We start from the raw sequence: 23,525 nt of genomic DNA, 5'->3' as shown, positions 1-23,525 counted from the left end.
CCAGAAGACAACATCTTGAACTATTATTTTCCACAGTGCTTCCCAAAGTGTGATGTACAAAGAAGGTTCAATATATATTTTGGTTGGTAGTCAATAAAAAACAATTTATAAACCCATGAAACTAAATTGAAATGATAGTGATATTAAAAGTATTAATTAAAAGACAATGGTAAGGCTTCCAAGATGGCAGAGTAGGGATGGAGTTTACTGCTCTAGTCTAGGAGAAGATAGTTTTTAAAAAATGGAGAGACTGCAGTCTCATGGAAGAGTGAAGGAGAAAACGGCAGAGGAAACTCTACAAAATTAGAGGGACACAGTGGTCCCACGTGGAGAGCGTGGATGCCCACAACTCAAGACCCCAGCATCCAAGAGCTTCTGTACCAGTGTTGGAGAGTGAGGTGAGACCAGACTGCAGCAGCACAAGCCACTGGCAATACAGTTGAAGGAAGAGCCTAAAGGGAACCCAGCATGGAGCACTGTGCAGGACAGTGTACCTGCCAAACTAGAGGAGAAAAAAAAAAGTAAGGGCACATTTCCCTCTCCCCAATCACCCTGCAACAAGCCGATAGAGCGGGCACCATTTTGAACATACATAACAGTTGCACCAGTTCATGTATGTGCCCAGAAACCATCCCAGTGGAGACTCCTGACTGGTGGGAGAACTAACAGGGAGCTGGGTGCTTGTGACTGTGGGAGGATTGTGTGCCAGGACTGTGAAAAAACTGAGGCTGTGCAGGAGGGCTCTGGCTAGGACTTTGGGTAGTCATTGTGGGAGACTCCACACGCTCAGGGCTCACTGGTTACCTGGTGAGGGACATTGCTGGAGAATCTGAGCTTACACTGAGGACTGCATAGATCCTTTGTGTGGTCCTTGGGGCAGAGTGGACAAATATACCCACTGGGGAGAGTGCTCAGGCACTGGTCTCCTTTGAGGAGAGGAGCTCATCTGAGTAAAATAAACCACCCCTCTGATTAAAAAAAAAAAAAAAAAGAAAGAAAAAGAGAGAGAGAGAGAGAGAGTTATCATGCCAACCCTGGGTGTGTCACCTTAGACATGCCCTTCACCCTGGAGAATTGAACAGAGCTCCCTGGCTACAACCATTACACACCTCTAGATATTCACTGAAAGCAGATACTCCACATGGTACAAAGATAAAAGCTGCCACAGTGAAAAAACTAAAAAGAAACCAACGAGTATTTCCACAAATGCCAAATAACAAACGCACCAATTCAAGAAACAAGAATAAGGAAGACAACATGATGCCCCTAAAAGAACACAACAGTTCAATACTAGATTGTGAAGATGAGATTGAAGAAATGCCAGAAATGGAATTAAAATAATTGATCATAAGATTATATAGAAGTAATCAGAAGCAAATGCACGAACTATTGAAATCCATACATGACATGAAAGAAAATTTCTCCCACAAAATTGAGATATTAAAGAGAAATCAAAATGAAATGAAGAATTCAATAGAACAAATAAAAAATGCAGTGGAAAGCCTTAACAACAGAATTTATTAAGCAGAAGAAAGAATATCTGACTTAGAAGACCAAGCACAAAAATTATACAGTCAGACGAAAAACAAGAAGAGGAAATTAGAAAACTAAAAAACACTGATGGTGATCTATAGGATACTATCAAATGACCTAACGTATGGGTTCTAGGAGTTCCTGAAGGCATGGGAAGAATGGATTAAAATGTACATTTAGTGAAATAATAACAAAAAACTTTCCTAATTTGGAGAAAGGGACATCCAACTACAGGAAGCACATGGAACCCCTAACAGGGGGCTGGCATTGTGGTGCAGTGGATTAAAGCCCCAGCCTGCAGCACCGACATCCCATATGGGCACTGGTTCGAGTTCTAGCTGCTCCTCTTCCAATCCAGCTCTTTGCTAGGGCTTGGGAAAGAAGTAGAAGATGGCTCAACTCCTTGGGCCCCTGCACCACGTGGGAGTCCCAGAAGAAGCTCCTGGATCCTAGCTTCAGATCAGCTCAGCTGTGGCTGTTGCCGTCACTTAGGGAGTGAACCAGAATGGAAAACCTCTCTCTCTCTCTTTCTCTCTCTCTCTGGCTCTACCTCTCTCTGTAACCCAGTCATTCGAATAAATAAAATAATTCTTTAAAAAAAAAAAAAAAGACCCTATGGCTGGCGCCACGGCTCACTTGGCTAATCCTCTGCCTGTGGTGCTGGCACCCCAGGTTCTAGTCCCAGTTGGAGCGCTGGATTCTGTCCCAGTTGCTCCTCTTCCAATCCAGCTCTCTGCTGTGGCCTGGGAAGGCAGTGGAGGATGGCCCAAGTGCTTGGGCCCTGCACCCACATGGGAGACCAGGAGGAAGCACCTGGCTCCTGGCTTCAGATCAGTGCAACGCGCCAGCCATGGCGGCCATTTGGGGGGTGAACCAACGGAAGGAAGACCTCTCTCTGTCTCCCTCTCTCACTGTCTAACTCTGCCTGTTAAAAAAAAAAAAAAAAAAAAAAAAAGACTCTAACAGACATGACCAGAAAAGATCTTCACCACGACACATTATAATCAAACTCATTCAAAATCAGATTTTCTGTCTGGTTGATCCAGCCATTGCTGAAAGTGGGGTATTGAAGTCTCCCATTACTATTGTATTGAATTCCATGTCTCCCTTTAGATCCCTTAATATTTCTTTTAAATAACCAGGTGCCCTGTAATTAGGTGCATATACATTCATAATAGTGACATCTTCCTGTTGAATTGATCCCTTAATCATTACATAATGCCCTTCTTAGTCTCTTTTAACAGTTTTTGTGTTAAAGTCTATTTTGTCTGATATTGGGAGACTACACTAGCTCTTTTTTGGCTTCTGTTGGCATGGAATATCTTTTTTCATCCTTCCACTTTGTCTTCGTGCATCTTTGTTGGTGAGATGTGTTTCTTGTAGGCAGCAAATAGGTGGGCTTTGTTTTTTAATCCATTCATCCAGTCTGTCTTTTAACTGAAGAGTTGAGGCAATTTACATTCAAGGTGACTATTGATAAGTAAGGACTTTGCCCTGCCATTTTGCCATAAATATTCTTATTTTTTACTTTGGATTTCCTTTGTACTTTTACTAGGAGATTTTCTTCCTTTACTTTCTTTCATAGTGATGACCATGTTTCTGTGTTTCTGTGTACAGCACATCCTTAAGCATCTTTTGCTGGCCTGGATGGGTGGTGACAAATTCTTTCAATTTTTGTTTGTTATGGAAGGTCTTTATTTCACCTTCATTCATAAGTGAGAGCTTTGCAGGGTATAGTATTCTGGGTTGAAAGTTTTTTTCTCTGACTTGGAATATATCTCACCATTCTCTCCTAGCCTGTAGGATTTCTGATGAAAAGTCCATTGTGAGTCTAATTGGAGATCCTCTGAAAGTAATCTGACATTTCTCTAGTGCACATTTTAGAATCTTTTCTTTATGTTTTACAAAGAAAAAGCAGTGTTAAACAAACAACCTGGTTAAGAAATGGGCCAAGGACTTAAACAGACATTTTTCAAAAGAGGAAATCCAAATGGCCAACAGACACAGAAAAAAAGTTTAGAATCACTAGTTGTCAGGGAAATGCAAATCAAAACCACAATGAGGTTTCACCTCATCCTAGTTAGAATGGCTTTCATACGGAAATCAACAAACAACAAATGCTGGTGAGGATGTAGGGAAAAAGGTATTCCAATCCATTGTTGGTGGGAATGTAAACTGATAAAGCCACTATAGAAGACAGTATGACAATACCTCAGGAACCTGAATATAGACCTACCATATGACCCAGCCTTCCCACTCCTTGGAATTTACCCAAGGGAAATGAAATCAGTAAATAAAAGTTATCTGCACTCCCATGTTTATGGCAGATCAATCCACAATAGCTAAGACATGAAATCAATCTAAATGTCCATCAACCAAAGACTGGATAAAGAAATTATGGGGGGGGGGGGGGCGGTGCTGTGGCACAGCTGGTTAACACCCTGGCCTGAAGCGCCGGTATCCCTTATGGGCACTGGTTCTAGTCCCGGCTGCTCCTCTTCCAATCCAGCTCTCTGAAATGGCCTGGGAAAGCAGTAGAAGATGGCCCAAGTGCTTGGGCCCTTGCACCCATATTGGAAGGAGCTCCTGGCTCCTGGCTTAGGCTCTGCACAGTTCCGGTTGTTGCGGCCATCTGGGGAGTGAACCATCAGATGGAAGACCTCTCTCTCTCTCTTTCTCTCTGCCTCTCTTCTCTCTGTGTAACTCTTTCAAATAAATAAATAAGTCTTTAAAAAATTTAAAAATAAAAAAGAAATTATAGGATATGTGCACTATAGAAAACCACACAGTGGTAAAAAATAAAATAAAATCCAGTCATTTGCAACAAAATGGATGAATCTGGAAAAACATCAAACTTAGTGAAATAACCCAGTCCCAAAGGGACAAATATCATATGTTCTCCTTGAACTGTGAGAACTAATAGAACACCTAAAACAAAATCTGTAGAAGTGAAATTGACACTTCAAGAAGGGATGACTTGAGCTGCCCTTGCCTTGACTGTTGAGGAACAGGGTTTTTTGGTTGTTGTTTTTTCCTTTTTTTAATATTAGTTGTTGAACTTTTTTTTTTTTTTTTTTTTTTTGACAGGCAGAGTGGACAGTGAGAGAGAGAGAGACAGAGAGAAAGGTCTTCCTTTGCCGTTGGTTCACCCCCCAGTGGCCGCCATGGCCAGCGTGCTGCGGCCGGTGCACCACGCTGATCTGAAGGCAGGAGCCAGGTGCTTCTCCTGGTCTCCCATGGGGTGCAGAGCCCAAGCACTTGGGCCATCCTCCACTGCACTCCCGGGCCACAGCAGAGAGCTGGCCTGAAAGACGGGCAACCGGGACAGAATCCAACGCCCCGACTAGGACTAGAACCCGGTGTGCTGGCGCCTCAAGGCAGAGGATTAGCCTATTGAGCCACGGTGCCAGCCATTTTTGTTGAACTCTTAACATAGAGTTAATCATTTGTGTATAAAGTCAATTGAAAATAGATCTCAGTAAAAAATGAGTGGAAATAAGAGAGGGAGGAGGAAGTTTGTAAAGCTATATAGTCTGCATACATTCCTATGGACTTACTTCTAAGGGTACAGTTTAAAATCTTGTCATGGGACTCCAAATCCCATTAAGCTGGGTGGTAAAAAATGCCATCTCAAGTGTTAAAGTGATCATATTAAGTGTTAAAGTGAATATACAGATAGGGTTAAGTGTTAAAGTGATCATATAAATAGGATTAAGGGCTGGTAATAATAGTACATAGAATTTTAAAGGAGAGAATGTTCCAACATGGGAAGCAGTCCACACAACAATCTCAGAGAATGACAATCGCATTAAGCAACACTCAGAATCAGCCCATAAGACTCTGGTCTGGCTGAAAAGCCTGTGAGAGCATTTCAGGCATGGAAAGCCAAGACACTATGGCAAAATATGTTCTACATGAAGGATCTCTGTGACACCCCAGTGAAAAGAAGTGGCCATCACAGAAGGATGTACTTTTCTCTAACGGGAGGAGAGGAATTCCACTTTGCTTGTGGCCTTGTCCAAATACTGACAGAATTTGTGGACTCAAAAGGTTTCCATAACCTAGGCATTCCTTGTCAAGAGCCTTGGGTGGTCACTGACATCATGCATAAGAGTGTTAATTTTTAAATTAACAATAGGAGTCACTGTGCACTAAATCCCCATGCAGGACCTCTGTCCTCAATGAGTTCTATTATGAGAGTTAACTGTAATACTAGTTCTCAAACAGTTGTTGTGTGTGTGTGTTATGTGTGTAAATTGTTGAAATCTTCATTTAGTACAGAGTTGGTCTTCTGTGTACAAAGTTAGCTGAAAATGAATCTTAATGGCAAATGGGACTGGCAAGGGGAGAGGAAGCAGGAGGAGGGGGAGAATATGGGTGGGAGGGTGGGTATGGTGAGAAGAGTAACTATATTCCTAAAGTTGTGCTTACGAAATTTATATTCATTAAATAAAAAGTTTCTTTGAGGGGAAAAGAATAAATCAAACTTTTTTTAAAAAGACAATGGTATTTCCGCAAGAGCAAATTTCCTGTTGGGAAATAATTGTTCTTATTTATGTGGATGGTACCAAGGTCATCAAAATTTGGTTTAAAAAAAAAATAGACGGGATGGGGGGCTCCAGTTGTGTGGCACAGAGTTAAGCCACCACCTGAAATGGCAGCATCCCATCTGGGCACTGGTTTGAGACCCAGCTGCTCAACTTCCTATCCAGCTCCCTTCTAATGCACCTCAGAAAGCAGCAGAAGATGGCCCAAGGGCTTTCCCCTGCCATCCACGTAGGAGACCCAAATGGAGTTCCAAGCTTCTGGCTTCAACCTGGCCTACCCCCAGCTATTGCAGCCATTTGGGGAGTCATCCAATGAATGGAAGATCATTCACTCTGTCTCTCCTTCTCTCTCTCTCTCTCTCTCTCTCTCTCTCTCTATCTCTGTTACTCTTTCAAATAAATAATCTTAACAACAACAACAAAAAAAGCAAAGCCTTAAATATTAGGCTTTCAAGCCACTTTTATTCTGAAAGGTAGCTGTTCTCAATAGGAATCACACTGACTTAAAAGCAGCCCCTTATTCTAATTATATCAAATGAAATTATCAAATCAGTTTTCTGAACTTCCAAAAGGAAGAACCAGATTCTGAACAGTGGTGATACCTAATATAACAAGTACATTATGAAATTCAGTCTAAAATATCTGTTGGCCTTATTTTTCATGTTAATAACAAATGCTTGAAAAAGTAACTCAAGAATATTTCATGATCAGTTAAGTCATTTTTGTATTTTGAACACTAGAGAACTCTGTAAGGTAAAAATGTCACTCAAAATCCAAGGTGATACATCATATTAACTCAAATAGATTCTTGCTGTATTTGGTTTTTGAAAATTCTGTTTCTGGGGCCGGCGCTGAGGTGTAGCAGGTGAATCTGCTGCCTGTAATGCTTGCATCCCGTATGGGCACTGATTCTAGTCCTGGCTGCTCCACTTCCAATCCAGCTCTCTGGTATGGCCTGGCAAAGCAGTGGAATATGGTCCAAGTGCTTGGGCCCCTGCATGAGCATGGGAGACCCGGAGGAAGCTCCTGGCTCCTGGTTTCGGATCAGCCCAACTCCAGCTGTTGCAGCCTTCTGGGGAGTGAAGCAGTGGATGGAAGACCTCTCTGTGCCTCTGCCTTTAAAATAAATAAAAAAACTAGAAAAAAAAATCTATCTAATAACATTTTGTTGACTTCTAACCTAAATATTATTTTATTTTACTTTTATCATCCTTTTCTTGTATATATATATAGTGTGGTATTTAGGCTTTAAAATAGTGATTTGGTGAAATAAGTTTTACTTAAAAATTTTAGAAGACAGGGACCAGCTGTGTGGTGTAGCAGGTAAACCCACAGCCTGCGGTGCTGGCATTCCACATAGGTGCCAGTTCCACTCCTGATTCAGATCCCTGCTAATGTGCCTGAGAAAGCAGTGGAGGATTGTCCAAGTCCTTGGGCCCCTGCACGCCACGGGGAGACCTGCAAAAAGCTCCTGGCTCCTGGCTTCAGTCTAGCCCAGCCTTGGCTGTTGAGCCATTTGGAGAGTGAACCAGTGTATGGAAGATCAATCTCTCTCTCTCTCTCTCCCTCTGTACTTGTGCCTTTCAAATAAATAAAATAAATATTAAAAAAAAAAAAAGAATTTAGAAGACAGTCAGGCAAACATGCTAAAACATGCTATTCCCCTTTGGAATATCGATCCCCTGCAGTACTTTTTGCAAGTATGTCCAAATTCGTGACTGCTTACTGGGAAAAAATGCATCTGAGACACTGAGCACTGTAATTTAAAAAAAAAAAAATCTGATTGAGGGACCCATGTTGTGGTGCAGTGGGTTAACGCCCTGGCCTGAAGCGCCAGCATCCCAAATGGGCGCTGGTTCTAGTCCCGGCAGCTCCACTTCCCATCCAGCTCTCTGCTATGGATGGCCTGGGAAAGCAGAAGATGACCCAAGCCCTTGGGCCCCTGGACCCGCATGGGAGACCTGGAAGAAGCTCCTGGCTCCTGGCTTTGGGTCAGCACAGTTCTAGCCATTGCAGCCAATTGGGGAGTGAACCATCAGATGGAAGACCTCTCTCTTTCTCTGCCTCTCCTTCTCTCTGTGTAACTCTTTCAAATAAATAAATAATGATGATGAGCAGCTTAATATGTTATCCCTCTTAGTATTTTTTTTGTTTGTTCTACTTAATACTTTTGGTTGAATACTGTAATCAATACACAATTCTTAAGTGCTGAAACTTAACTGAAGTGATTGCTGTTAAATATGAGTGGGAATAAGAGAGGGAAGAGATGTGCAATTCGGGACATGCTCAAGCTGACTTACCTCAAACAGTAGAGTTAGAAACATACCAGGGGATTCGAATTCAATCCCATCGAGGTGGCATGTACCAACGCCATCTCACTAGTCCCAGGGATCAATTTCTGTTCACAATTGATCGTAATGATAGGACTAAGAACCAAAGGGATCACATAAACAAGAATAGTGTCTGCAAATACTAGCTGATAGAATCAAAAAGGGAGAGAATGATCCAACATGGGAAGTGAGATACACAGCAGACCCATAGAATGGCAAATGTCCTAACAGCACTCTGGCCTCATAATCAGCCCTTAAGGCATGCGGATCCGGCTGAAATGCCCATGAGAGTATTTCAGGCATGGAAAGCCAAGACACTCTGGGGGAAAAAAAACCTAAATGAAAGATCTCCGTGAGTGAGATCCCAGTGGAAAGAATGAGTCATCAAAGAAGGAGGTACCTTTCTCTGAAGGGAGGAGAGAACTTCCACTTTGACCATGGCCTTGTCTAAAAATTATCAGAGTCAGTGAACTCAGGGGGCTTCCATAGCCTTGGCAGCTCATGACAAGAGCCTAGGGTGATTACTGATGCCATAAACAAGAGTGTCAATTTAAGTCAACAACAGGAGTCACTGTGCACTTACTCCTCATGTAGGATCTTTGTCCTTAGTGTGCTGTACATTGAGATTTAATGCTATAACTAGTACTCAAACAGTATTTTTCACTTTATGTTTCTGTGTGGGAGCAAACTGTTGAAATCTTTACTTAATGTACGCTAAACTGATCTTCTGTATATAAAGAGAATCGAAAATGAATCTTGATGTGAATGGAAGGGGAGAGGGAGTGGATAAGGGGAGGGTTGTGGGTTGGAGGGACGTTATTGGGGGGAAGCCATTGTAATCAATATTCTGTACTTTGGAAATTTATATTCATTAAATAAAAGTTAAAAAAAGAAAAAAAATCTGATTGATGGAGTAATTGCATATAATAATATAGCTTAAAGTTTTCAATAAAATCATAGCAGTACATTACATTAAAAGAAGAATTTTTTGGGCTGGTACTGTGGCATACCAGGTAAAGCCACCGCCTGTGATGCCAGCATCAGCTGTGAATGCCGGTTCAAGTCTCAGCTGCTCCACTTCTGATCCAGCTCCCTGCTAATGTGCCTGGGAAAGCAGCAGAAGTTGGTCCAAGTGCTTGGGACCCTGTACCCACGTGAGAGAACTGGAAGAAGCTCCTGGCTCATGGCTTCAGTCTGGCAAAGCCCTGGCTATTGCAACCACTTGGGGGATAAACCAGCAGATGGAAGACAACTCTGTCTCTCCCTCTTTCTCTGTGTAACTCTGCCTTTCAAATAAATAAAATAAATCATGAAAAAAAGAAGAAATTTTAGCTAAATGAGTATAGATCCTCTAGTCCAAATTCAAGTTCTAAACTGTAATAGAAGTTACCTGTCAAAGTTATCTTGTGTAAGCTAATCTCTTTACTTCTGCATCATTAATCTTTATCCCACACCACGCTATGGTTAAAGCTTCTGAACATAATTAATTAATTACACACATTGATGTGGTTGATATGTAAAAAGCCAACTCATACAAGGTTCTGGTTCGTAATTCTAATTTTTATTTTACTACTTTTACCACAATAACTTTAAACCAAGAAAATTTAAGTCATATATAACAACTATTAGTAAAAATGATACACTGACAGTATTGAATAGCAATAGTACACAGCTATATTTTGCTATATATCAAGAAACTAGACAAATTAGCTTTAAGCTTTTATTGATCTTTTGAAATACTGGCCATGAAAAACATCTTAAAATTATCTCCAAAGGTATATGCTATTTAAACAAATGATTCTAAAAGAAAAGATATAATATTGTTAAACATAATCAAATAATTGAGTCCTCTTTTAGAAGCTTAAGGATATAAAATATAAGGGAAAAAAAGAAACAAAATAATCCACAAGTGACTTAAATAATTGACACTTTTATAAAATGCACCAAATAATTAAGCCTCAAAAGAAAAGCCACATAGTTCATATCAATGTGCAGCTTAAGGCCCCTTTTAAGATCTAGAAAATAAATTCAAGCAGTTGCTCTTTCCCTGCTGTAGTCCGTTTTCCTTAATAAGAGAACTTTCAGAGCACAAACATCATCCTTTTATTACAACAATAATGGATTTAAATTTTCAGTTTATTTTAAGTACACATTTTATCTGTGCAGTGTGTTTGCAATCACTGTAAACCTCTGTCTCAACAGCTCTCTTTTTTGTATTAGAAAATTTTCAATAACATTGGCTTCTTTGAAGAGTCCATCTATCTCGTCAATATAAGATGCATCTACTGCTGCTCTCTCACTAATGAGAAAAAAAAAGTTTTACATTAAACCAAATAGTTACAAAGTCTAAACACACCATCACAATTATGGTCTTTGTTATAGTATATTTGTTAACTACTTCATTTAAATGGCTTTGGGCACCAGTTTCATTAATTTACCAATACTCTTCAGGAAAAAGATAAATTAGTACCACAGATTTATTTATTTATTTATTTATTTATTTATTTATTTATTTGACAGATAGAGTTAGTGAGAGAGAGAAACAGAGAAAGGTCTTCCTTCAGTTGGTTCACCCCACAAATGGCCACCACGGCTGGAGCTACGCTGATCCGAAACAAGGAGCCAGGTACTTCTTCCTGGTCTCCCATGCAGGTGCAGGGGCTCAAGCACTTGAGCCATCCTCCACTGCCTTCCCAGGCCACAGCAGAGAGCTGGACTGGAAGAGGAGCAACCAGGACTAGAACCCGGAGCTCATATGGGATGCTGGCACTGTAGGCGGAGGATTAACCAAGTGAGCCATGACGCCGGCCCTGCCACAGATATTTTTGACACTCAAAAAAATCTCCTGACATAGCAGGAAGTATATCTTAAACATTATACCTTTAATATTAAGTTATATACATTATTTTTACAGCAATATAAACCATTATTCAAATATGACAGTTCAATATTTTAGAAACCATGATAATCTCAAGCCAATAAAATATTTAAATTCAGCCCTCAAATATATATTGATAAAATGCTAGTATATAAAATATGTATCTCTAATATCCTATTATCATTAGTTTCACCAAATGATAATTTTCTCAAAGAAGTGTTTACATAAAATTTAAAATGTGATGTCATCTAATTAGAGACAAAGGTATATCCAGTCTAGTATTAACTCTGGCAATAGCAAAACAAAGAATGTTTAGTGGGAAAATTGAAGTTATTTTCTGAAAACAACTAATCTATTGTAAGAAATTGAAACAGAATATAAAAATCCCAAAGTTTTAATTAGTGGATCAGTTTTGCAGTATGGAATTAAACTTTCCATTACAGAGTTTTTAGAAGAAAACCTTTATTTCTAACATAAAGACCCAAGAGAATATACTATCAGTACTTGCCTTAAGATCTTTGCATATGTAGACAACATTAGATTAATTTCCTTGCTCATTTCTGTTAAAAAAAATCATTGTTATAAAATGAAAACTTTAGAAAATAAAACTTTCTCATGATAAAATTGATGTATAGAAATACAAGCATTTTATACACCACCATTCAAATCTTTCTCCAGGGCTTCATCTTTATAAAATAGTCCAGAACTCTCAGAGCAAAGTGAATCTGATTTTCCAAGAGAGGACAGCTGTGGACTATCTGGCATTTGAGGCTATTAGAACAAAGTAAAAATAGGTATGTGGTCAATAAGATCCTTAGGACATATATATTGTTTATTAATTTTTAAAGGCAAATAAAAATATTTTTCAGAAAAAAGCAAACATGCTAGAAACATGTATCTCATGATCTAATTAGTCGCTTATAATTTTATTTCCAAGAAAACTTTTAGACCCAGGAAGCACACTAATCAACATACTGAATTTCATTTGGGTTTTAAATTAGAGTTCAGATATTATTTTAATGCCTCAATGAAAAAATTTTATTTTGAAGCAATAGTTGTTTTCACAGTAATACATCAACTATAATTTTTTAAAGGATTTATTTATTTACTTGAAAGGCAGAGTTACGGAGAGAAAGAAGCAGAGATAGAAAGAGAAAAGATGGCTGGCGCCGCGGCTCACTAGGCTAATCCTCCGCCTAGCGGCGCCGGCACACCGGGTTCTAGTCCCGGTCGGGGCGCCGGATTCTGTCCCGGTTGCCCCTCTTCCAGGCCAGCCCTCTGCTGTGGCCAGGGAGTGCAGTGGAGGATGGCCCAAGTGCTTGGGCCCTGCACCCCATGGGAGACCAGGAAAAGCACCTGGCTCCTGGCTCCTGCCATCGGATCAGCGCGGTGCGCCGGCCGCAGCGCGCCGGCCGCGGCGGCCATTGGAGGGTGAACCAACGGCAAAAGGAAGACCTTTCTCTCTGTCTCTCTCTCTCACTGTCCACTCTGCCTGTCAAAAAAAAAAAAAAAAAAAAAAAAAAAAAAAAAAGAAAGAGAAAAGATCTTCCATTTGCTGGTTCACTCCTTAAATGCTGTAACAGCCAGGGCTGGGCCAGGCCGAAGCCAGGAGCCAGGAGCTTCTTCCAGGTTTCCCACCTGGGCACAGGGGCCCAAATACTTGGACCATGTTCCACTGATTTCCCAGGTCATTAGCAGGAAGCTGGATAGGAAGTAGAGCAGTTGGGACTCGAACTGGCGCCCATTTGGGATGCCAGTGCTGCAGGCCATGGCTTTAACCCTCTGTACCATAGTGCTGCCCCTGTAATCTTTTTTTTTTTTTTTAAGATTTATTTACTTGAGAAGTAAAGCGACAGAAATAGAGGGACAGAGATCTTCCATCTGCTGGTTCATGTCCCAAATGAGCACAATCACCAGGTCTGAGCCAGGAACTCATCCTGGTCTCCCACATGGGTGCCCAGGGCCCCAAGTACTTGGACTGCCTTCTGCTGCCTTCCCAGGTACATTAGTAGGAAGTTGGATGGGAAGCAGTGACCCAGCCTAAAACTCACACTTTGATATGGAATGCCAGGGTTGCAAGAGACAACTTAACTTGCTGTGTCACAACCCCAGGCCCAGAAACTATAATTTGGACAACAGGCAGAGGCTTGCAAAATTTTTCTGGGTAACATAATGTTCAAGGTAGAAAATAATGTTCCAAATGCAACAGATCAGTTGCTGGAGACAGTAATTAAAGACAAGATCCAGTGTTCTTAAGATTAATAACTGGGCCGGCACCGCGGCTCAATAGGCTAATCCTCTGCCTTGTGGCGCCAGCACACTGGGTTCTAGTCCAGGTTGGGGCACTGGATTCTGTCCCGGTTGTTCCTCTTCCAGTCCAGCTCTCTGCTGTGGCCCGGGAAGGCAGTGGAGGATGGCCCAAGTCCTTGGGCCCTGCACCTGCATGGGAGACCAGGAGAAGCACCTGGCTCCTAGCTAAGGATCAGCGTGGTGTGCCGGCTGCAGCACACTGGCCATAGCAGCCACTGGGAGGGTGAAGCAACAGAAAAAAGGAAGACCTTTCTCTCTGTCTCTCTCTCTCACTGTCCAACTCTGCCTGTCCAAAAAACAAACAAACAAAAAAGATTAATAACTACAGTACCTATGTATCTTATCAAAATAATCATTTTTTAAAGATTTTTAAAATTTATTTTATCTAAGAGGTAGAATTACAGACAGTGAGAGGGAGAGACAGAGAGAGATCTTCCTTCTGCTAGTTCACTCCCCAATTGGCCGCAAGGGTGGAGCTAGGCTGTTCCGAAGCCAGGGGCCAGGTGCTTCTTCTGGGTCTCCCATGTGGCTGCAGGGGCCCAAGGACTTAGGCCATCTTCTACTGCTTTTCCACGCCTCAGCAGAGAGCTGGATTGGAAGAGGAACAGCCAGGACCAGAACCGGTGCCCACATGGGATGCCGGCACCACAGGCGGAGGATTAACCTACCGTGCCACAGCGCTAGCCCCATTATCAAAATTATATCAAGCAAAGTAATTATATCAAGTCCTTTGTATCATAATGTGTTGACTCACTTACATCTCTGATCACAAGCTAGCAAAAAAGAAGTCTCCCAATAGTTTCTTGGAGAGCTATACTTAGTGAAAAGCAGCCAGAGTCAACACAGTTCCTTCTAGAATAATCCCAGCTCTGGAAATATGAAAACATTAAATTCCACTCACTAATACAGCTTTCTTAAATGGAAGAAATTTAAGCATATAAATAAAATAAAAGATTAAGCAGGGTCGGTGCTGTGGCATAATGAGCTAAGCCTCCATCTGCAGTGTTGGCATCCCATAGGGGCACTGGTTCCAGTCCCAGCTGCTCCTCTTCCAATCCAGCTCTCTGATACGGCCTGGGAAAGCAGTGGAAGATGGCCCAAGTGCTTGGGACCCTGCAACCACGTGGGAGACCTGGAAGAAGCTCCTGGCTCCTGAGGTGGGATCGGCTCAGCTCTGGCCATTGCAGCCATTTGAGGAGTGAACCAGCAGATGGAAGACCTTTCTGTCTCTCCCTCTCTCTAACTCTACCTCTCAAATAAATAAATAACATCTTTGAAAAAAAAAAAAGATTAAGCTGGCTGGCGCCGTGGCTCACTAGGCTAATCCTCCGCCTAGCGGCACCGGCACACCAGGTTCTAGTCCTGGTCGGGGTGCCGGATTCTGTCCCGGTTGCCCCTCTTCCAGGCAAGCTCTCTGCTGTGGCCAGGGAGTGCAGTGGAGGATGGCCCAGATGCTTGGGCCCTGCACCTGCATGGGAGACCAGGAAAAAGCACCTGGCTCCTGGCTCCTGCCATCGGATCAGCGCGGTGCGCCGGCCGCAGCGCGCTGGCCGCGGCGGCCACTGGAGGGTGAACCAACGGCAAGGGAAGACCTTTCTCTCTGTCTCTCTCTCTCACTGTCCACTCTGCCTGTCAAAAAAGAAAAAAAAAAGAAAAAAAAAAAGATTAAGCTACCAGGAGCATAGAGCTTACCTCCGTTTCTCTTGGCCTCTTGCAACTTCTAGTATCAGGTTTTACAAGGTGACTTGCCATCATATTCTGGAGGCACAAACTGTAAAATTTAGAGCAATGCCAAATTTAGATAAAAACTCCATGCTATGGCTCTATTGAAGTCTTTTTTTTTTTTTTTGCACTTCTGCTGCTGTTAATTTATGCTCTTATTACCTGCCACTTACCTACATTCAATTTCTCCCTTCTCTTACTCATCCTGCCAACTGCTATTTAATAAATCTTTGAAAACTTTGACTACTGCATTGCTCCTTACCTCAAAAACCCTCCACTGACTATTCACTGCTCCAGAACAAGTTCAAATGCCATGCTAAGGGATCCTAGATCACCTAGAGTCAACCCCCCGTTCTCATCATCTTCAACTATCCTCTATATACACGCAACCAAACTAGTCTTTTTGGCACTTCTCTTTGAAGGACTAACTCATTTAAGATCCTTCTATCTTCACAAAATATTTTTTCTAAAGATTTATTTATTTATTTGAAAGTCAGAGTTACACAGAGAGAGGAGCAGCAGAGAGAGAGAGAGAGAGAGAGAGAGGTCTTCCATCCGATGGTTTGCTCCCCAGATGGCCGCAATGGCTGGAGCTGTGCCGATTCAAAGCCAGGAGCCAGGAGCTTCCTCAGGGTCTCCCACATGGGTGCAGGGGCCCAAGGACCTGGGCCATCCTCCACTGCTATCCCGAGCCATAGCAGAGAGCTGGACAGGAAGTGGAGCAGCCGGGTCTCGAACCAGCGCCCATATGGGATGCCGGTGCTGCAGGCCAGGGTGTTAACCCACTGCGCCACAGCGCAGGCCCCAATTCACAAAATATTAATGTTGAAATAAGATGATAGTCTATCTCATTCCATCTTATTTTTGTTACAAATGAGAGAACAGAGACACAGATGGTTGCCCAAATTCAAACCAAGAAATACTGGGACAGGGCAGAAACACGATCTCATTCTTCTAGTCTGAAATTATTTCTACTGTCCAGCCATGTCTTAATATGGCACCAAATTACTTTCCCATAAACTCTGATGCTGTTTTCCCTAGGAATCTGTTGAATTCAGTTTAAACTTAAAAGAGTTGAAACCTAGAAGGGTATAGTCTCTACATCCAGAGATGAGGAGTCCTGTCCACATTCAAGTTGTGAATATCCTTTGTTTTTTAAGAACTATGCTGAGTTGGATACCTTCAATGAATCTGTTTATTTCTATACAATACACATATACGTAACAAACATGAAGATGTTTGTTTTATGAACTCTCTAAGTATGTCCACATTCCCGCCATCGCCCTCGTAGGTTTGAGTGCTATTAATAGTACAGGCAGAAAATTCAACACACGCATAGCTGCGCTTGCTAACTTTGCCTTGAGTGGAAAACCTTTGCAAAGAGGCTACAACTCGGGCTTTTCTCTTCTCCCTTCCCCCTTCCTTTTACACCTCTTGTCTCCTCTCTCCAGGCGACAGAATGTGCACGTACGTCGCCTGAAAACCTTGGTTACTAGGTGATTCTGTTTCCCGTCGTAACAGAAGCCCTCGGCCGACCCCGGACCTGGCCAAGCGCTGGGGCTCACCCTGAGCCAAATCCCATTCGCTGAGGCGCTGGCGGCCCGGCGCCACCACGCACTTCCCTTCCACTGTACACAACGTCTTCTCATCGCCTGGCTTCACCGCCACCCTGGCCCCTCAGCCATGTCACCTTCCCTCCCCAACCCCCACCTCCGCCTCTAGTGCTCAGCCCGCGAGTGCTCGTGCCGCACAGAGACCCTGGGAGGAAGCGCCCTCAACCCCTCGCTGCCTTATCTCACAGCCGGGCACTCTCCCACAGGCTTTCCTCCCTCCAGTCCCACCCTGCGACCAGCCTCGTTCACCGCCTCAGGACCTTCCTCCTCAGCTGCAGCGCGGGAAGGAGGGCTACCAGTGCGCAGACTCCCCGGGTGGCGCCCGAGTCACGTGGTGCTCCCGGCAGCCCTCGCGCAGGTCAGGCGGCGCCACCTCCTGGGAGCTGTCCCTTAGCCCTCGCTCTTGCGCTCGCTATCTCCTGGTCTCTGCCCTCTGCTTAGTCTTTGTGAGACAAATAGCTGTCCCTTCTTCCCAGAGTTTGTGCGAAGGGGAAAATCTGAATCCGCTTTCGAGAACTAACAAGGACGTTACCCAAGCAAGGCCGCAGTGTGTCCCCGTGGCTTGGAATCTCAGCGAAGAGCACGGAACTGCAGCCTCTGTAGGGGGGCGGTTTGCCTGCCAGTTCTCGGCCCACAAGGGAGGTCTCCCAGGCCGTAGGCTTCATTCCTGCTGCTCGTTCTCCTTGGTGCAAACTTTCAGAATCACAATTTTTAGAAAATTTCTGATCGTGTCAGTAAGTTTACCAGACTTGATTGGCTAAAGCTTTCAAAAATATTTTATAACGCGGATGGCTCAATATTTGCAGTTTATTCTAATTGGGTGCTTTAATGTGACGACCTTGACCTGCAGTTGCAAAGACAGACATTCGAAACTTATGCTCAGTTATTCCATGTGCAAGAAAACATTAAAAATCATATCACTTCATAAGACGAAGGTTGCGACCGTCCCTCATAAACTCCAGGTACACAATGTGACAGCCTAGCGAACATTTCTAGTGTTTTCACCTTTTGATTATTTAAGTAGTCATCAAAACAAGGAAGTATTTGTGCATATATTTATTTATTCTCTGTGAAAAAGAAGTCAGATGTTTTAAGTAAGTTCCTAGAGCACAAGCACTCAGTTTGTTAAGTGTGATTTGCTAAAATATGGAAATATAGGCCTCTTACTAAATACTAGGCTAGATGATTATGGTGAAGTTATTTAGAGTCTTTAAAGGGTCCCAATCACTGCCTGTGTTGAAATTTTTGCCACCTGTGGTAAAATGAGTGAAACAGTAATCCATTTTCACCAAGTCAAATGTGTTAACTTTAAAGGGCAGTCCCTTATTATGATACCATGATTTCCCTAATTTTTTGTTGTTAAAGTCTTCATGAAATAAAAATGTAAAGATTTTAAATTTTTTAAACATTATTTGCTGAAATACAAAGTTGTCCATTCAGTGTTTATCTCTTCTTCATTATTATTGTTGTTGTTGCTATTATTATTTAATGGTCTATTTAATCCAAAAGTCAGAAATAATGATTGGCCAGCACTGTGGTATAGAAGGTGAGTTCGAGTCCCAGCTGCTCCACTTCTGATCCAGCTCTCTGCTATGGCCTGGGAAAGCAGAAGAAAATGGCCCAAGTCTTGGGCCCATGCACCTACACAGGAGACCTGAAAGAAGCTCCTGGCTCCTGGCTCCTGGCTTCAGATCGGGGCAGCTCCGGCCATTGTGGTCATTTGGGGAGTGAAACAACAGATGGAAGACCTCTCTCTCTCTCTTCCTCTGCCTCTCTGTAACACTGACCTTCAAATAAATTAATCTTAAAAAAAAAAAATAACAATTGAATTCCTCTCCCAACCTTTACATTGTATGACATCCAAGACAGGTGGGTTACCCATCTGCTCCTTAATATATTTCCAGGAAGAATTATTCCACCTAATGCATAAGTGCTTTCATCAAATTAAGGGAGCACCATGGACATTTCTGTTTATTTTTTAATGACAGTGTATAAGCTACATGGGTAAGAATAAGTGAGAGGATGTGGAGGGCTATACTTATCTAGTGCTTTAAAATCTTCAAAGAGATGTCATCTTGATCACATTTAATTCTCCAAAAGAACTCTATGCAGTAAGCAAGACACTGAGACATTTGAGTTGCTCTGCTGGTATATTAGAGAAAGCAAGTTTGTCTAAAACTCAGAAACATGTAAATTGTGAGTTCTGCAAATTTACACTTGGAGAAAAGGGCAGGCTGTTTAAAATTGAACTTGTTTTATGCTCTACTTCAGACTACTGTGTGATCCTACTTCATGCTTTCATGCTAACAGGCCCAAATGGACACTGAGTTAGAAGATGAAAATTTGCCATTTCAAATTCAGTCAGTTTTCCTACCATATGCTTCTTAAAATGTGCTGTTTTCTTTCTGATAATCATCACTGCAGACAAGCACTTTCAACCTCCTGTCACAGACTTCCTTTGCCATTTCTGCTATGGATATGATGTTTGTATGACTTTATAAGGTGAAAACCCTATCTTATTAAAAAAAAATGAGCTGCTCATGTAAGCATGTTGCTTCCTAACTTAGAATCTGTTTTCATTCAATTTATATACTGACAAAAAACAAACAAAAATACCATCTTGCCCAATCCCTTGCTGGCAAAGTAATACTAAATTCCACATAGTAAAGAAAACATTGCCTGAGAAATTTTGGTTTTGTTAATTATTTTCATGATTGTAGTATTTCACTCTGCTCTTTGAGAGTCAAATTTTAGTAGACTATTTTTTTTTTATTTTTTTTTGACAGGCAGAGTGGACAGTGAGAGAGAGAGACAGAGAGAAAGGTCTTCCTTTTGCCGTTGGTTCACCCTCCAATGGCCACCGCGGCCAGCGCACCGCGCTGATCCGATGGCAGGAGCCAGGTACTTCTCCTGGTCTCCCATGGGGTGCAGGGCCCAAGCACTTGGGCCATCCTCCACTGCACTCCCTGGCCACAGCAGAGAGCTGGCCTGGAAGAGGGGCAACCGGGACAGAATCTGGCGCCCCGACCGGGACTAGAACCCAATGTGCCGGCGCCGCAAGGCAGTAGACTATTTTTAACAAATTGAATATAAGCCCTAAAAATACATGCCCCTAAATTAAATTTTAAACATTTTATTTTTTAGTTCATTTTAAAAATTTTTTTAAATATTTATTTACTTGAAAGTCAGCAAGTTACACAGAGAGAGAAGGAGAGGCAGAGAGAGGTCTTCCATCCGCTGGTTCACTCCCCAGTTAGCCGCAATGGCTGAAGCTACACCGATCCGAAGCCAGGATCCAGGAATTTTTTCTGGGTCTCCCACACGGGTGCAGGGGCCCAAGGACCTGGGCCATCTTCCACTGCTTTCCCAGGCCAGAACAGAGAGCTGGATTGGAAGAGGAGCAGCCGGGACTTGAACCAGCGCCCATATGGGATGCTGACACTGTAGGCGGTGGCTTTACCTGCTACGCCTGCCCCCATTTTTAAATTTTTTGAAGAAAATCTCTAATATTACAGAACTAGACTGAAATGTATTAATATTCCACTCTTACATCTCCATGTCAGAAAAAATCATGAGCCAAAGGAAAAAAAGCAGGAAGAAGCTTATAAAACTAAATATGAATCTCAGCATTATTAGCTGAACAAAGAAAGGAGTTAAAGTGCTTTAATTAAAAAAAAAAAACCATGAGTGTATGATAAAGTGTGTAGAAAGTGGAAATTTACAAACTACTTAAAATCTGGAATCGTTGACTATTAAGAAACCACACAGGGTGTAAATTGTTGAAATCTTTACTGAGTATAGAGTTGATCTTCTGTATATAAAGATAATTAAAAATGAATCTTAATGAAGAATGGGATGGGAGAGGGAGTAGGAGGTGGGATGGTCTGGGGGTGGGAGGGCAGGTATGGGGGAAGAACCGCTATAATCCAATAGTTGTACTTACAAAATTTATATTTATTAGATAAAAACTTTCTACTAGAAAGAAAGAAAGAAAGAAGAAAGAGAGAAAGAAAGAAAAGAAAAGGAAAGAAAGAAAGAAAGAAAGAAAGAAAGAAAGAAAGAAAGAAAGAAAGAAAGAAAGAAAGAAAGAAACCACACAGATGGATCATGGGTGGTGGTAAATAGCAGAAAAGAATTATGGGTGAATCTGGATTGTTCTAGCTGCTGCCCATGCTACCCATCTCTGAGGAAAACCTGACACTGGTTGGATATTGAGCCAGGCTAATGCTGGCAGCAGATCCAGTGATGGTAACCTATCAATAGATCCTTCTACTAAATTTGCAGTTTTGATCTTCGCCCCAGACAATTGATGGATCTCACTGATTTTGGTACCTTGACACCTGATTATATAGCAAATCAAATCATTAGGAATGGTGAGTTCACGAGAAATAGTCTGAGCAGATGAATCCAGACCTGCACTGAATCTAATGTTGCCATACAGCATGGAAAATTACACTGTTGCATTGCCAACTGGTGCAGCTTGGTTAAATCTGGCTGAGGAATGGCATCCTGTACTTGAATGGTATAGGCCTGACCACCTGCAAAGATGATGGGTGAACTGGACAGTTTGGACCGGTATGGGATGCTCACGCCCTTCAGAAGGGACTGGGATAACTGGTGGAACTGGCCTCAGGGTAACCGGAAGTCTACAGGCAGCTGTGCTGTTGATCTTAAAGCTGCTGATGTCTTCTTCCAGTTTGCCAATGATGATAGCAAAGGCTTTGAAGATGGCATTAGTGGGTCCAGCCAAAGTGATAATGCTCTCAGGACAATTCTCTCCTGAGATGCTGAAACATTCACCAGTCTCCTCACGCATCTTCTTAACAGATTCGTTCCCCTGCCACCTTCCTTGCCATGCACAAGTAGCCAGATGGTGAAAGTGATATTTAATCTACCTACAGTCACACCTGTGTCCATGTTGAACAGTGTGCTTGGGAGCTGAAATTTGAGTGGTTTAACTGAGAACTTTGTCACCATTCCAGGAACTGAAAGTTTTAGCGCTGAAACAGCAAGTAAATATTTACTCTTATATCAGAATTCTAGCATCTTTACCAAGTTTACTTTCTGTTGCAGAAAATAAGAAAATTATTAAATACAACTCAAGTGCATGTTTGCACTGTAACTTGATTCTGATATAGCAGCTAATGAAGTTTTATGAAAATGGGGCCAATGTTGTGGCATAGAGGTTTAAACTACCATCTGCAATCCCATATGAGCACTGGTTCCAATCCAGCTTCCTACTAATGTGCCTGGGAAGGCAGCAGATGATGGTCCAAGTGCTTGGTCCCTTGGCACCCATGTGGGAGACACAAATGGAGTTCCAGTCTTCTGTTTTTGGCCTGGCCCAGCCCTAGCTTTTGTAGCTATTTAGGGAGTGAACCAGTGGATGAAGATCTCTGTCTCTCTCTCTTTCTGTCTGTAACTCTACATTTCAAATAAATATTTTTTTAAAAAGAAATAGACTCCTATTTCACTAAAAAGTTAATCTTAAATGGCATCTATCAGTTATCCTTTCACACCATGTTGAACTTGGGAGATTGTCGCTCCCCCTCTTGGTGGAAGAACGACACAGGCGCCCTTTGCGCCCACACCACGGCCTTCGCGCCAGCCCCGCGTTCTATCTACTCGAGCCTCCTGCGCTCTCCCCGTTCGTGCCCCACGCGCTCTCTCTGCGCGCGGTGGCTTCCGCGAGTCACACAGCCTAGCTCACGTTTCCGCCACCGGTATTCAGTCTAAGTTCCCCGGGCTAACCTGGCGAATTCAACCTAGCCTCCACCTCTGGTTTTAGCTTTTCGCCTTTTGCTCCCCAGGCTGACTTGACGAATCCCAAGCTAGCTTACGTCTCCGCCTCAGCCTGCCCCCGCGGCTTCATTTTCCCTAACATTTTTCTCTACCCGGTATGTTTCCCTAAGTTTTCTTCCAACAATATTCCTCCCTCATTTCTCCTGGCTTCTCCCCATAGTCCGTATCCAAGTCTGTTTGTTCTAGCTTTCACTTTCGCTTTCAATCCTAACTTCTTCCAGCACTTCTTCCGTCCGGCTTTTCCCTAGGCTCTTCCCTAGTCTCTCTCTCCGGTATTTTCCCACTTCTTCCCGCTTCTTCCCTCCTAGGTTTCCTATCTGAGTCACAGCACCATTATGTCGCTCCCCCTCTTCGTGGAAGAACGACACAGGACCCTGCGTTGTTCTTTTGTCTGCTCGGCCCTTCCCGGGTTTGCTGCTGGTTCTTCCCGGGTTGGCTACCGTCCCTTCCACCTCCGTGGAAGGGCGGTTCCCCCTGCCACTTTCCCCACTTCCGCGGGGGAGCGGCACACCGCCGGCCGGCTCTCTCGGGGGCTGCTCAGGTGTTCCCCTTAGATGTTCCTGGTGCATGTTGTCTCTCTCCTCCTTTATAGTCCTCTTCTGCCAACCCCAACTCTGCTACCCACATGCCGAGTACGCTGCTCTGCTCCAATCAGGAACAGGATCAGCTCCTGCAGGTCATCACTCAAGTTGGCGAGAGGCAGCTGCGTAGAAGTTGTTACTCCCTTCTCAGCGCCATATTGTGGGAGAGCAGATGCATAGAATAAGTCTTAATTCCAGTAACAGTCTAG

General features: G+C 42.8%; 1 protein-coding gene across 3 annotated transcripts; it reads right to left on the bottom strand.

The window, feature by feature from the left end:
• Positions 1 to 10,116: 10,116 nt before the first annotated feature.
• Positions 10,117 to 17,298, bottom strand: TEX12 (testis expressed 12). Of its 3 annotated transcripts, none has more exons than XM_051849408.3 (4): positions 15,291 to 15,365; positions 11,948 to 12,059; positions 11,797 to 11,848; positions 10,117 to 10,709 (listed from the first exon to the last, which is right to left on the bottom strand). In XM_051849408.3, the coding sequence occupies exons 1-4, from the start codon at positions 15,351 to 15,353 to the stop codon at positions 10,565 to 10,567; spliced, it is 372 nt and encodes a 123-aa protein (XP_051705368.1). In that variant the 5' UTR covers positions 15,354 to 15,365; the 3' UTR covers positions 10,117 to 10,564. The 3 variants fall into 3 exon arrangements, with proteins under 3 accessions (XP_051705368.1, XP_089190191.1, XP_089190200.1); XM_089334065.1 differs by lacking the exon at positions 10,117 to 10,709 and adding an exon at positions 17,194 to 17,298 and having other exon boundaries at positions 10,887 to 11,848; positions 15,291 to 15,369; XM_089334074.1 differs by lacking the exon at positions 10,117 to 10,709 and adding an exon at positions 17,162 to 17,266 and having other exon boundaries at positions 10,887 to 11,848; positions 15,291 to 15,369.
• Between the last annotated feature and the right edge of the window lie 6,227 nt (positions 17,299 to 23,525).

The sequence above is a fragment of the Oryctolagus cuniculus genome, chromosome 1 (assembly GCF_051225735.1).
Source record: "Oryctolagus cuniculus isolate XC-2025 breed Fujian yellow rabbit chromosome 1, ASM5122573v1, whole genome shotgun sequence".
In the NCBI taxonomy this organism is placed as follows: domain Eukaryota; kingdom Metazoa; phylum Chordata; class Mammalia; order Lagomorpha; family Leporidae; genus Oryctolagus; species Oryctolagus cuniculus.
Note: the sequence above shows the minus strand (reverse complement) of the source record. Positions and strands in the feature narration are given on the sequence as shown.

What these genes read in the sequence shown, in the direction of transcription:
- TEX12 (XM_051849408.3), bottom strand. Translation starts at nt 15,353, where the DNA reads ATGATGGCAAGTCACCTTGTAAAACCTGATACTAGAAGTTGCAAGAGG. An exon ending in AGAGGCCAAGAGAAACGGAG is followed by an intron (nt 12,060 to 15,290) that starts GTAAGCTCTATG and finishes TTGTTCTAATAG; the next exon opens with CCTCAAATGCCAGATAGTCC. An exon ending in CCTGGAGAAAGATTTGAATG is followed by an intron (nt 11,849 to 11,947) that starts GTGGTGTATAAA and finishes TTTTTTTAACAG; the next exon opens with AAATGAGCAAGGAAATTAAT.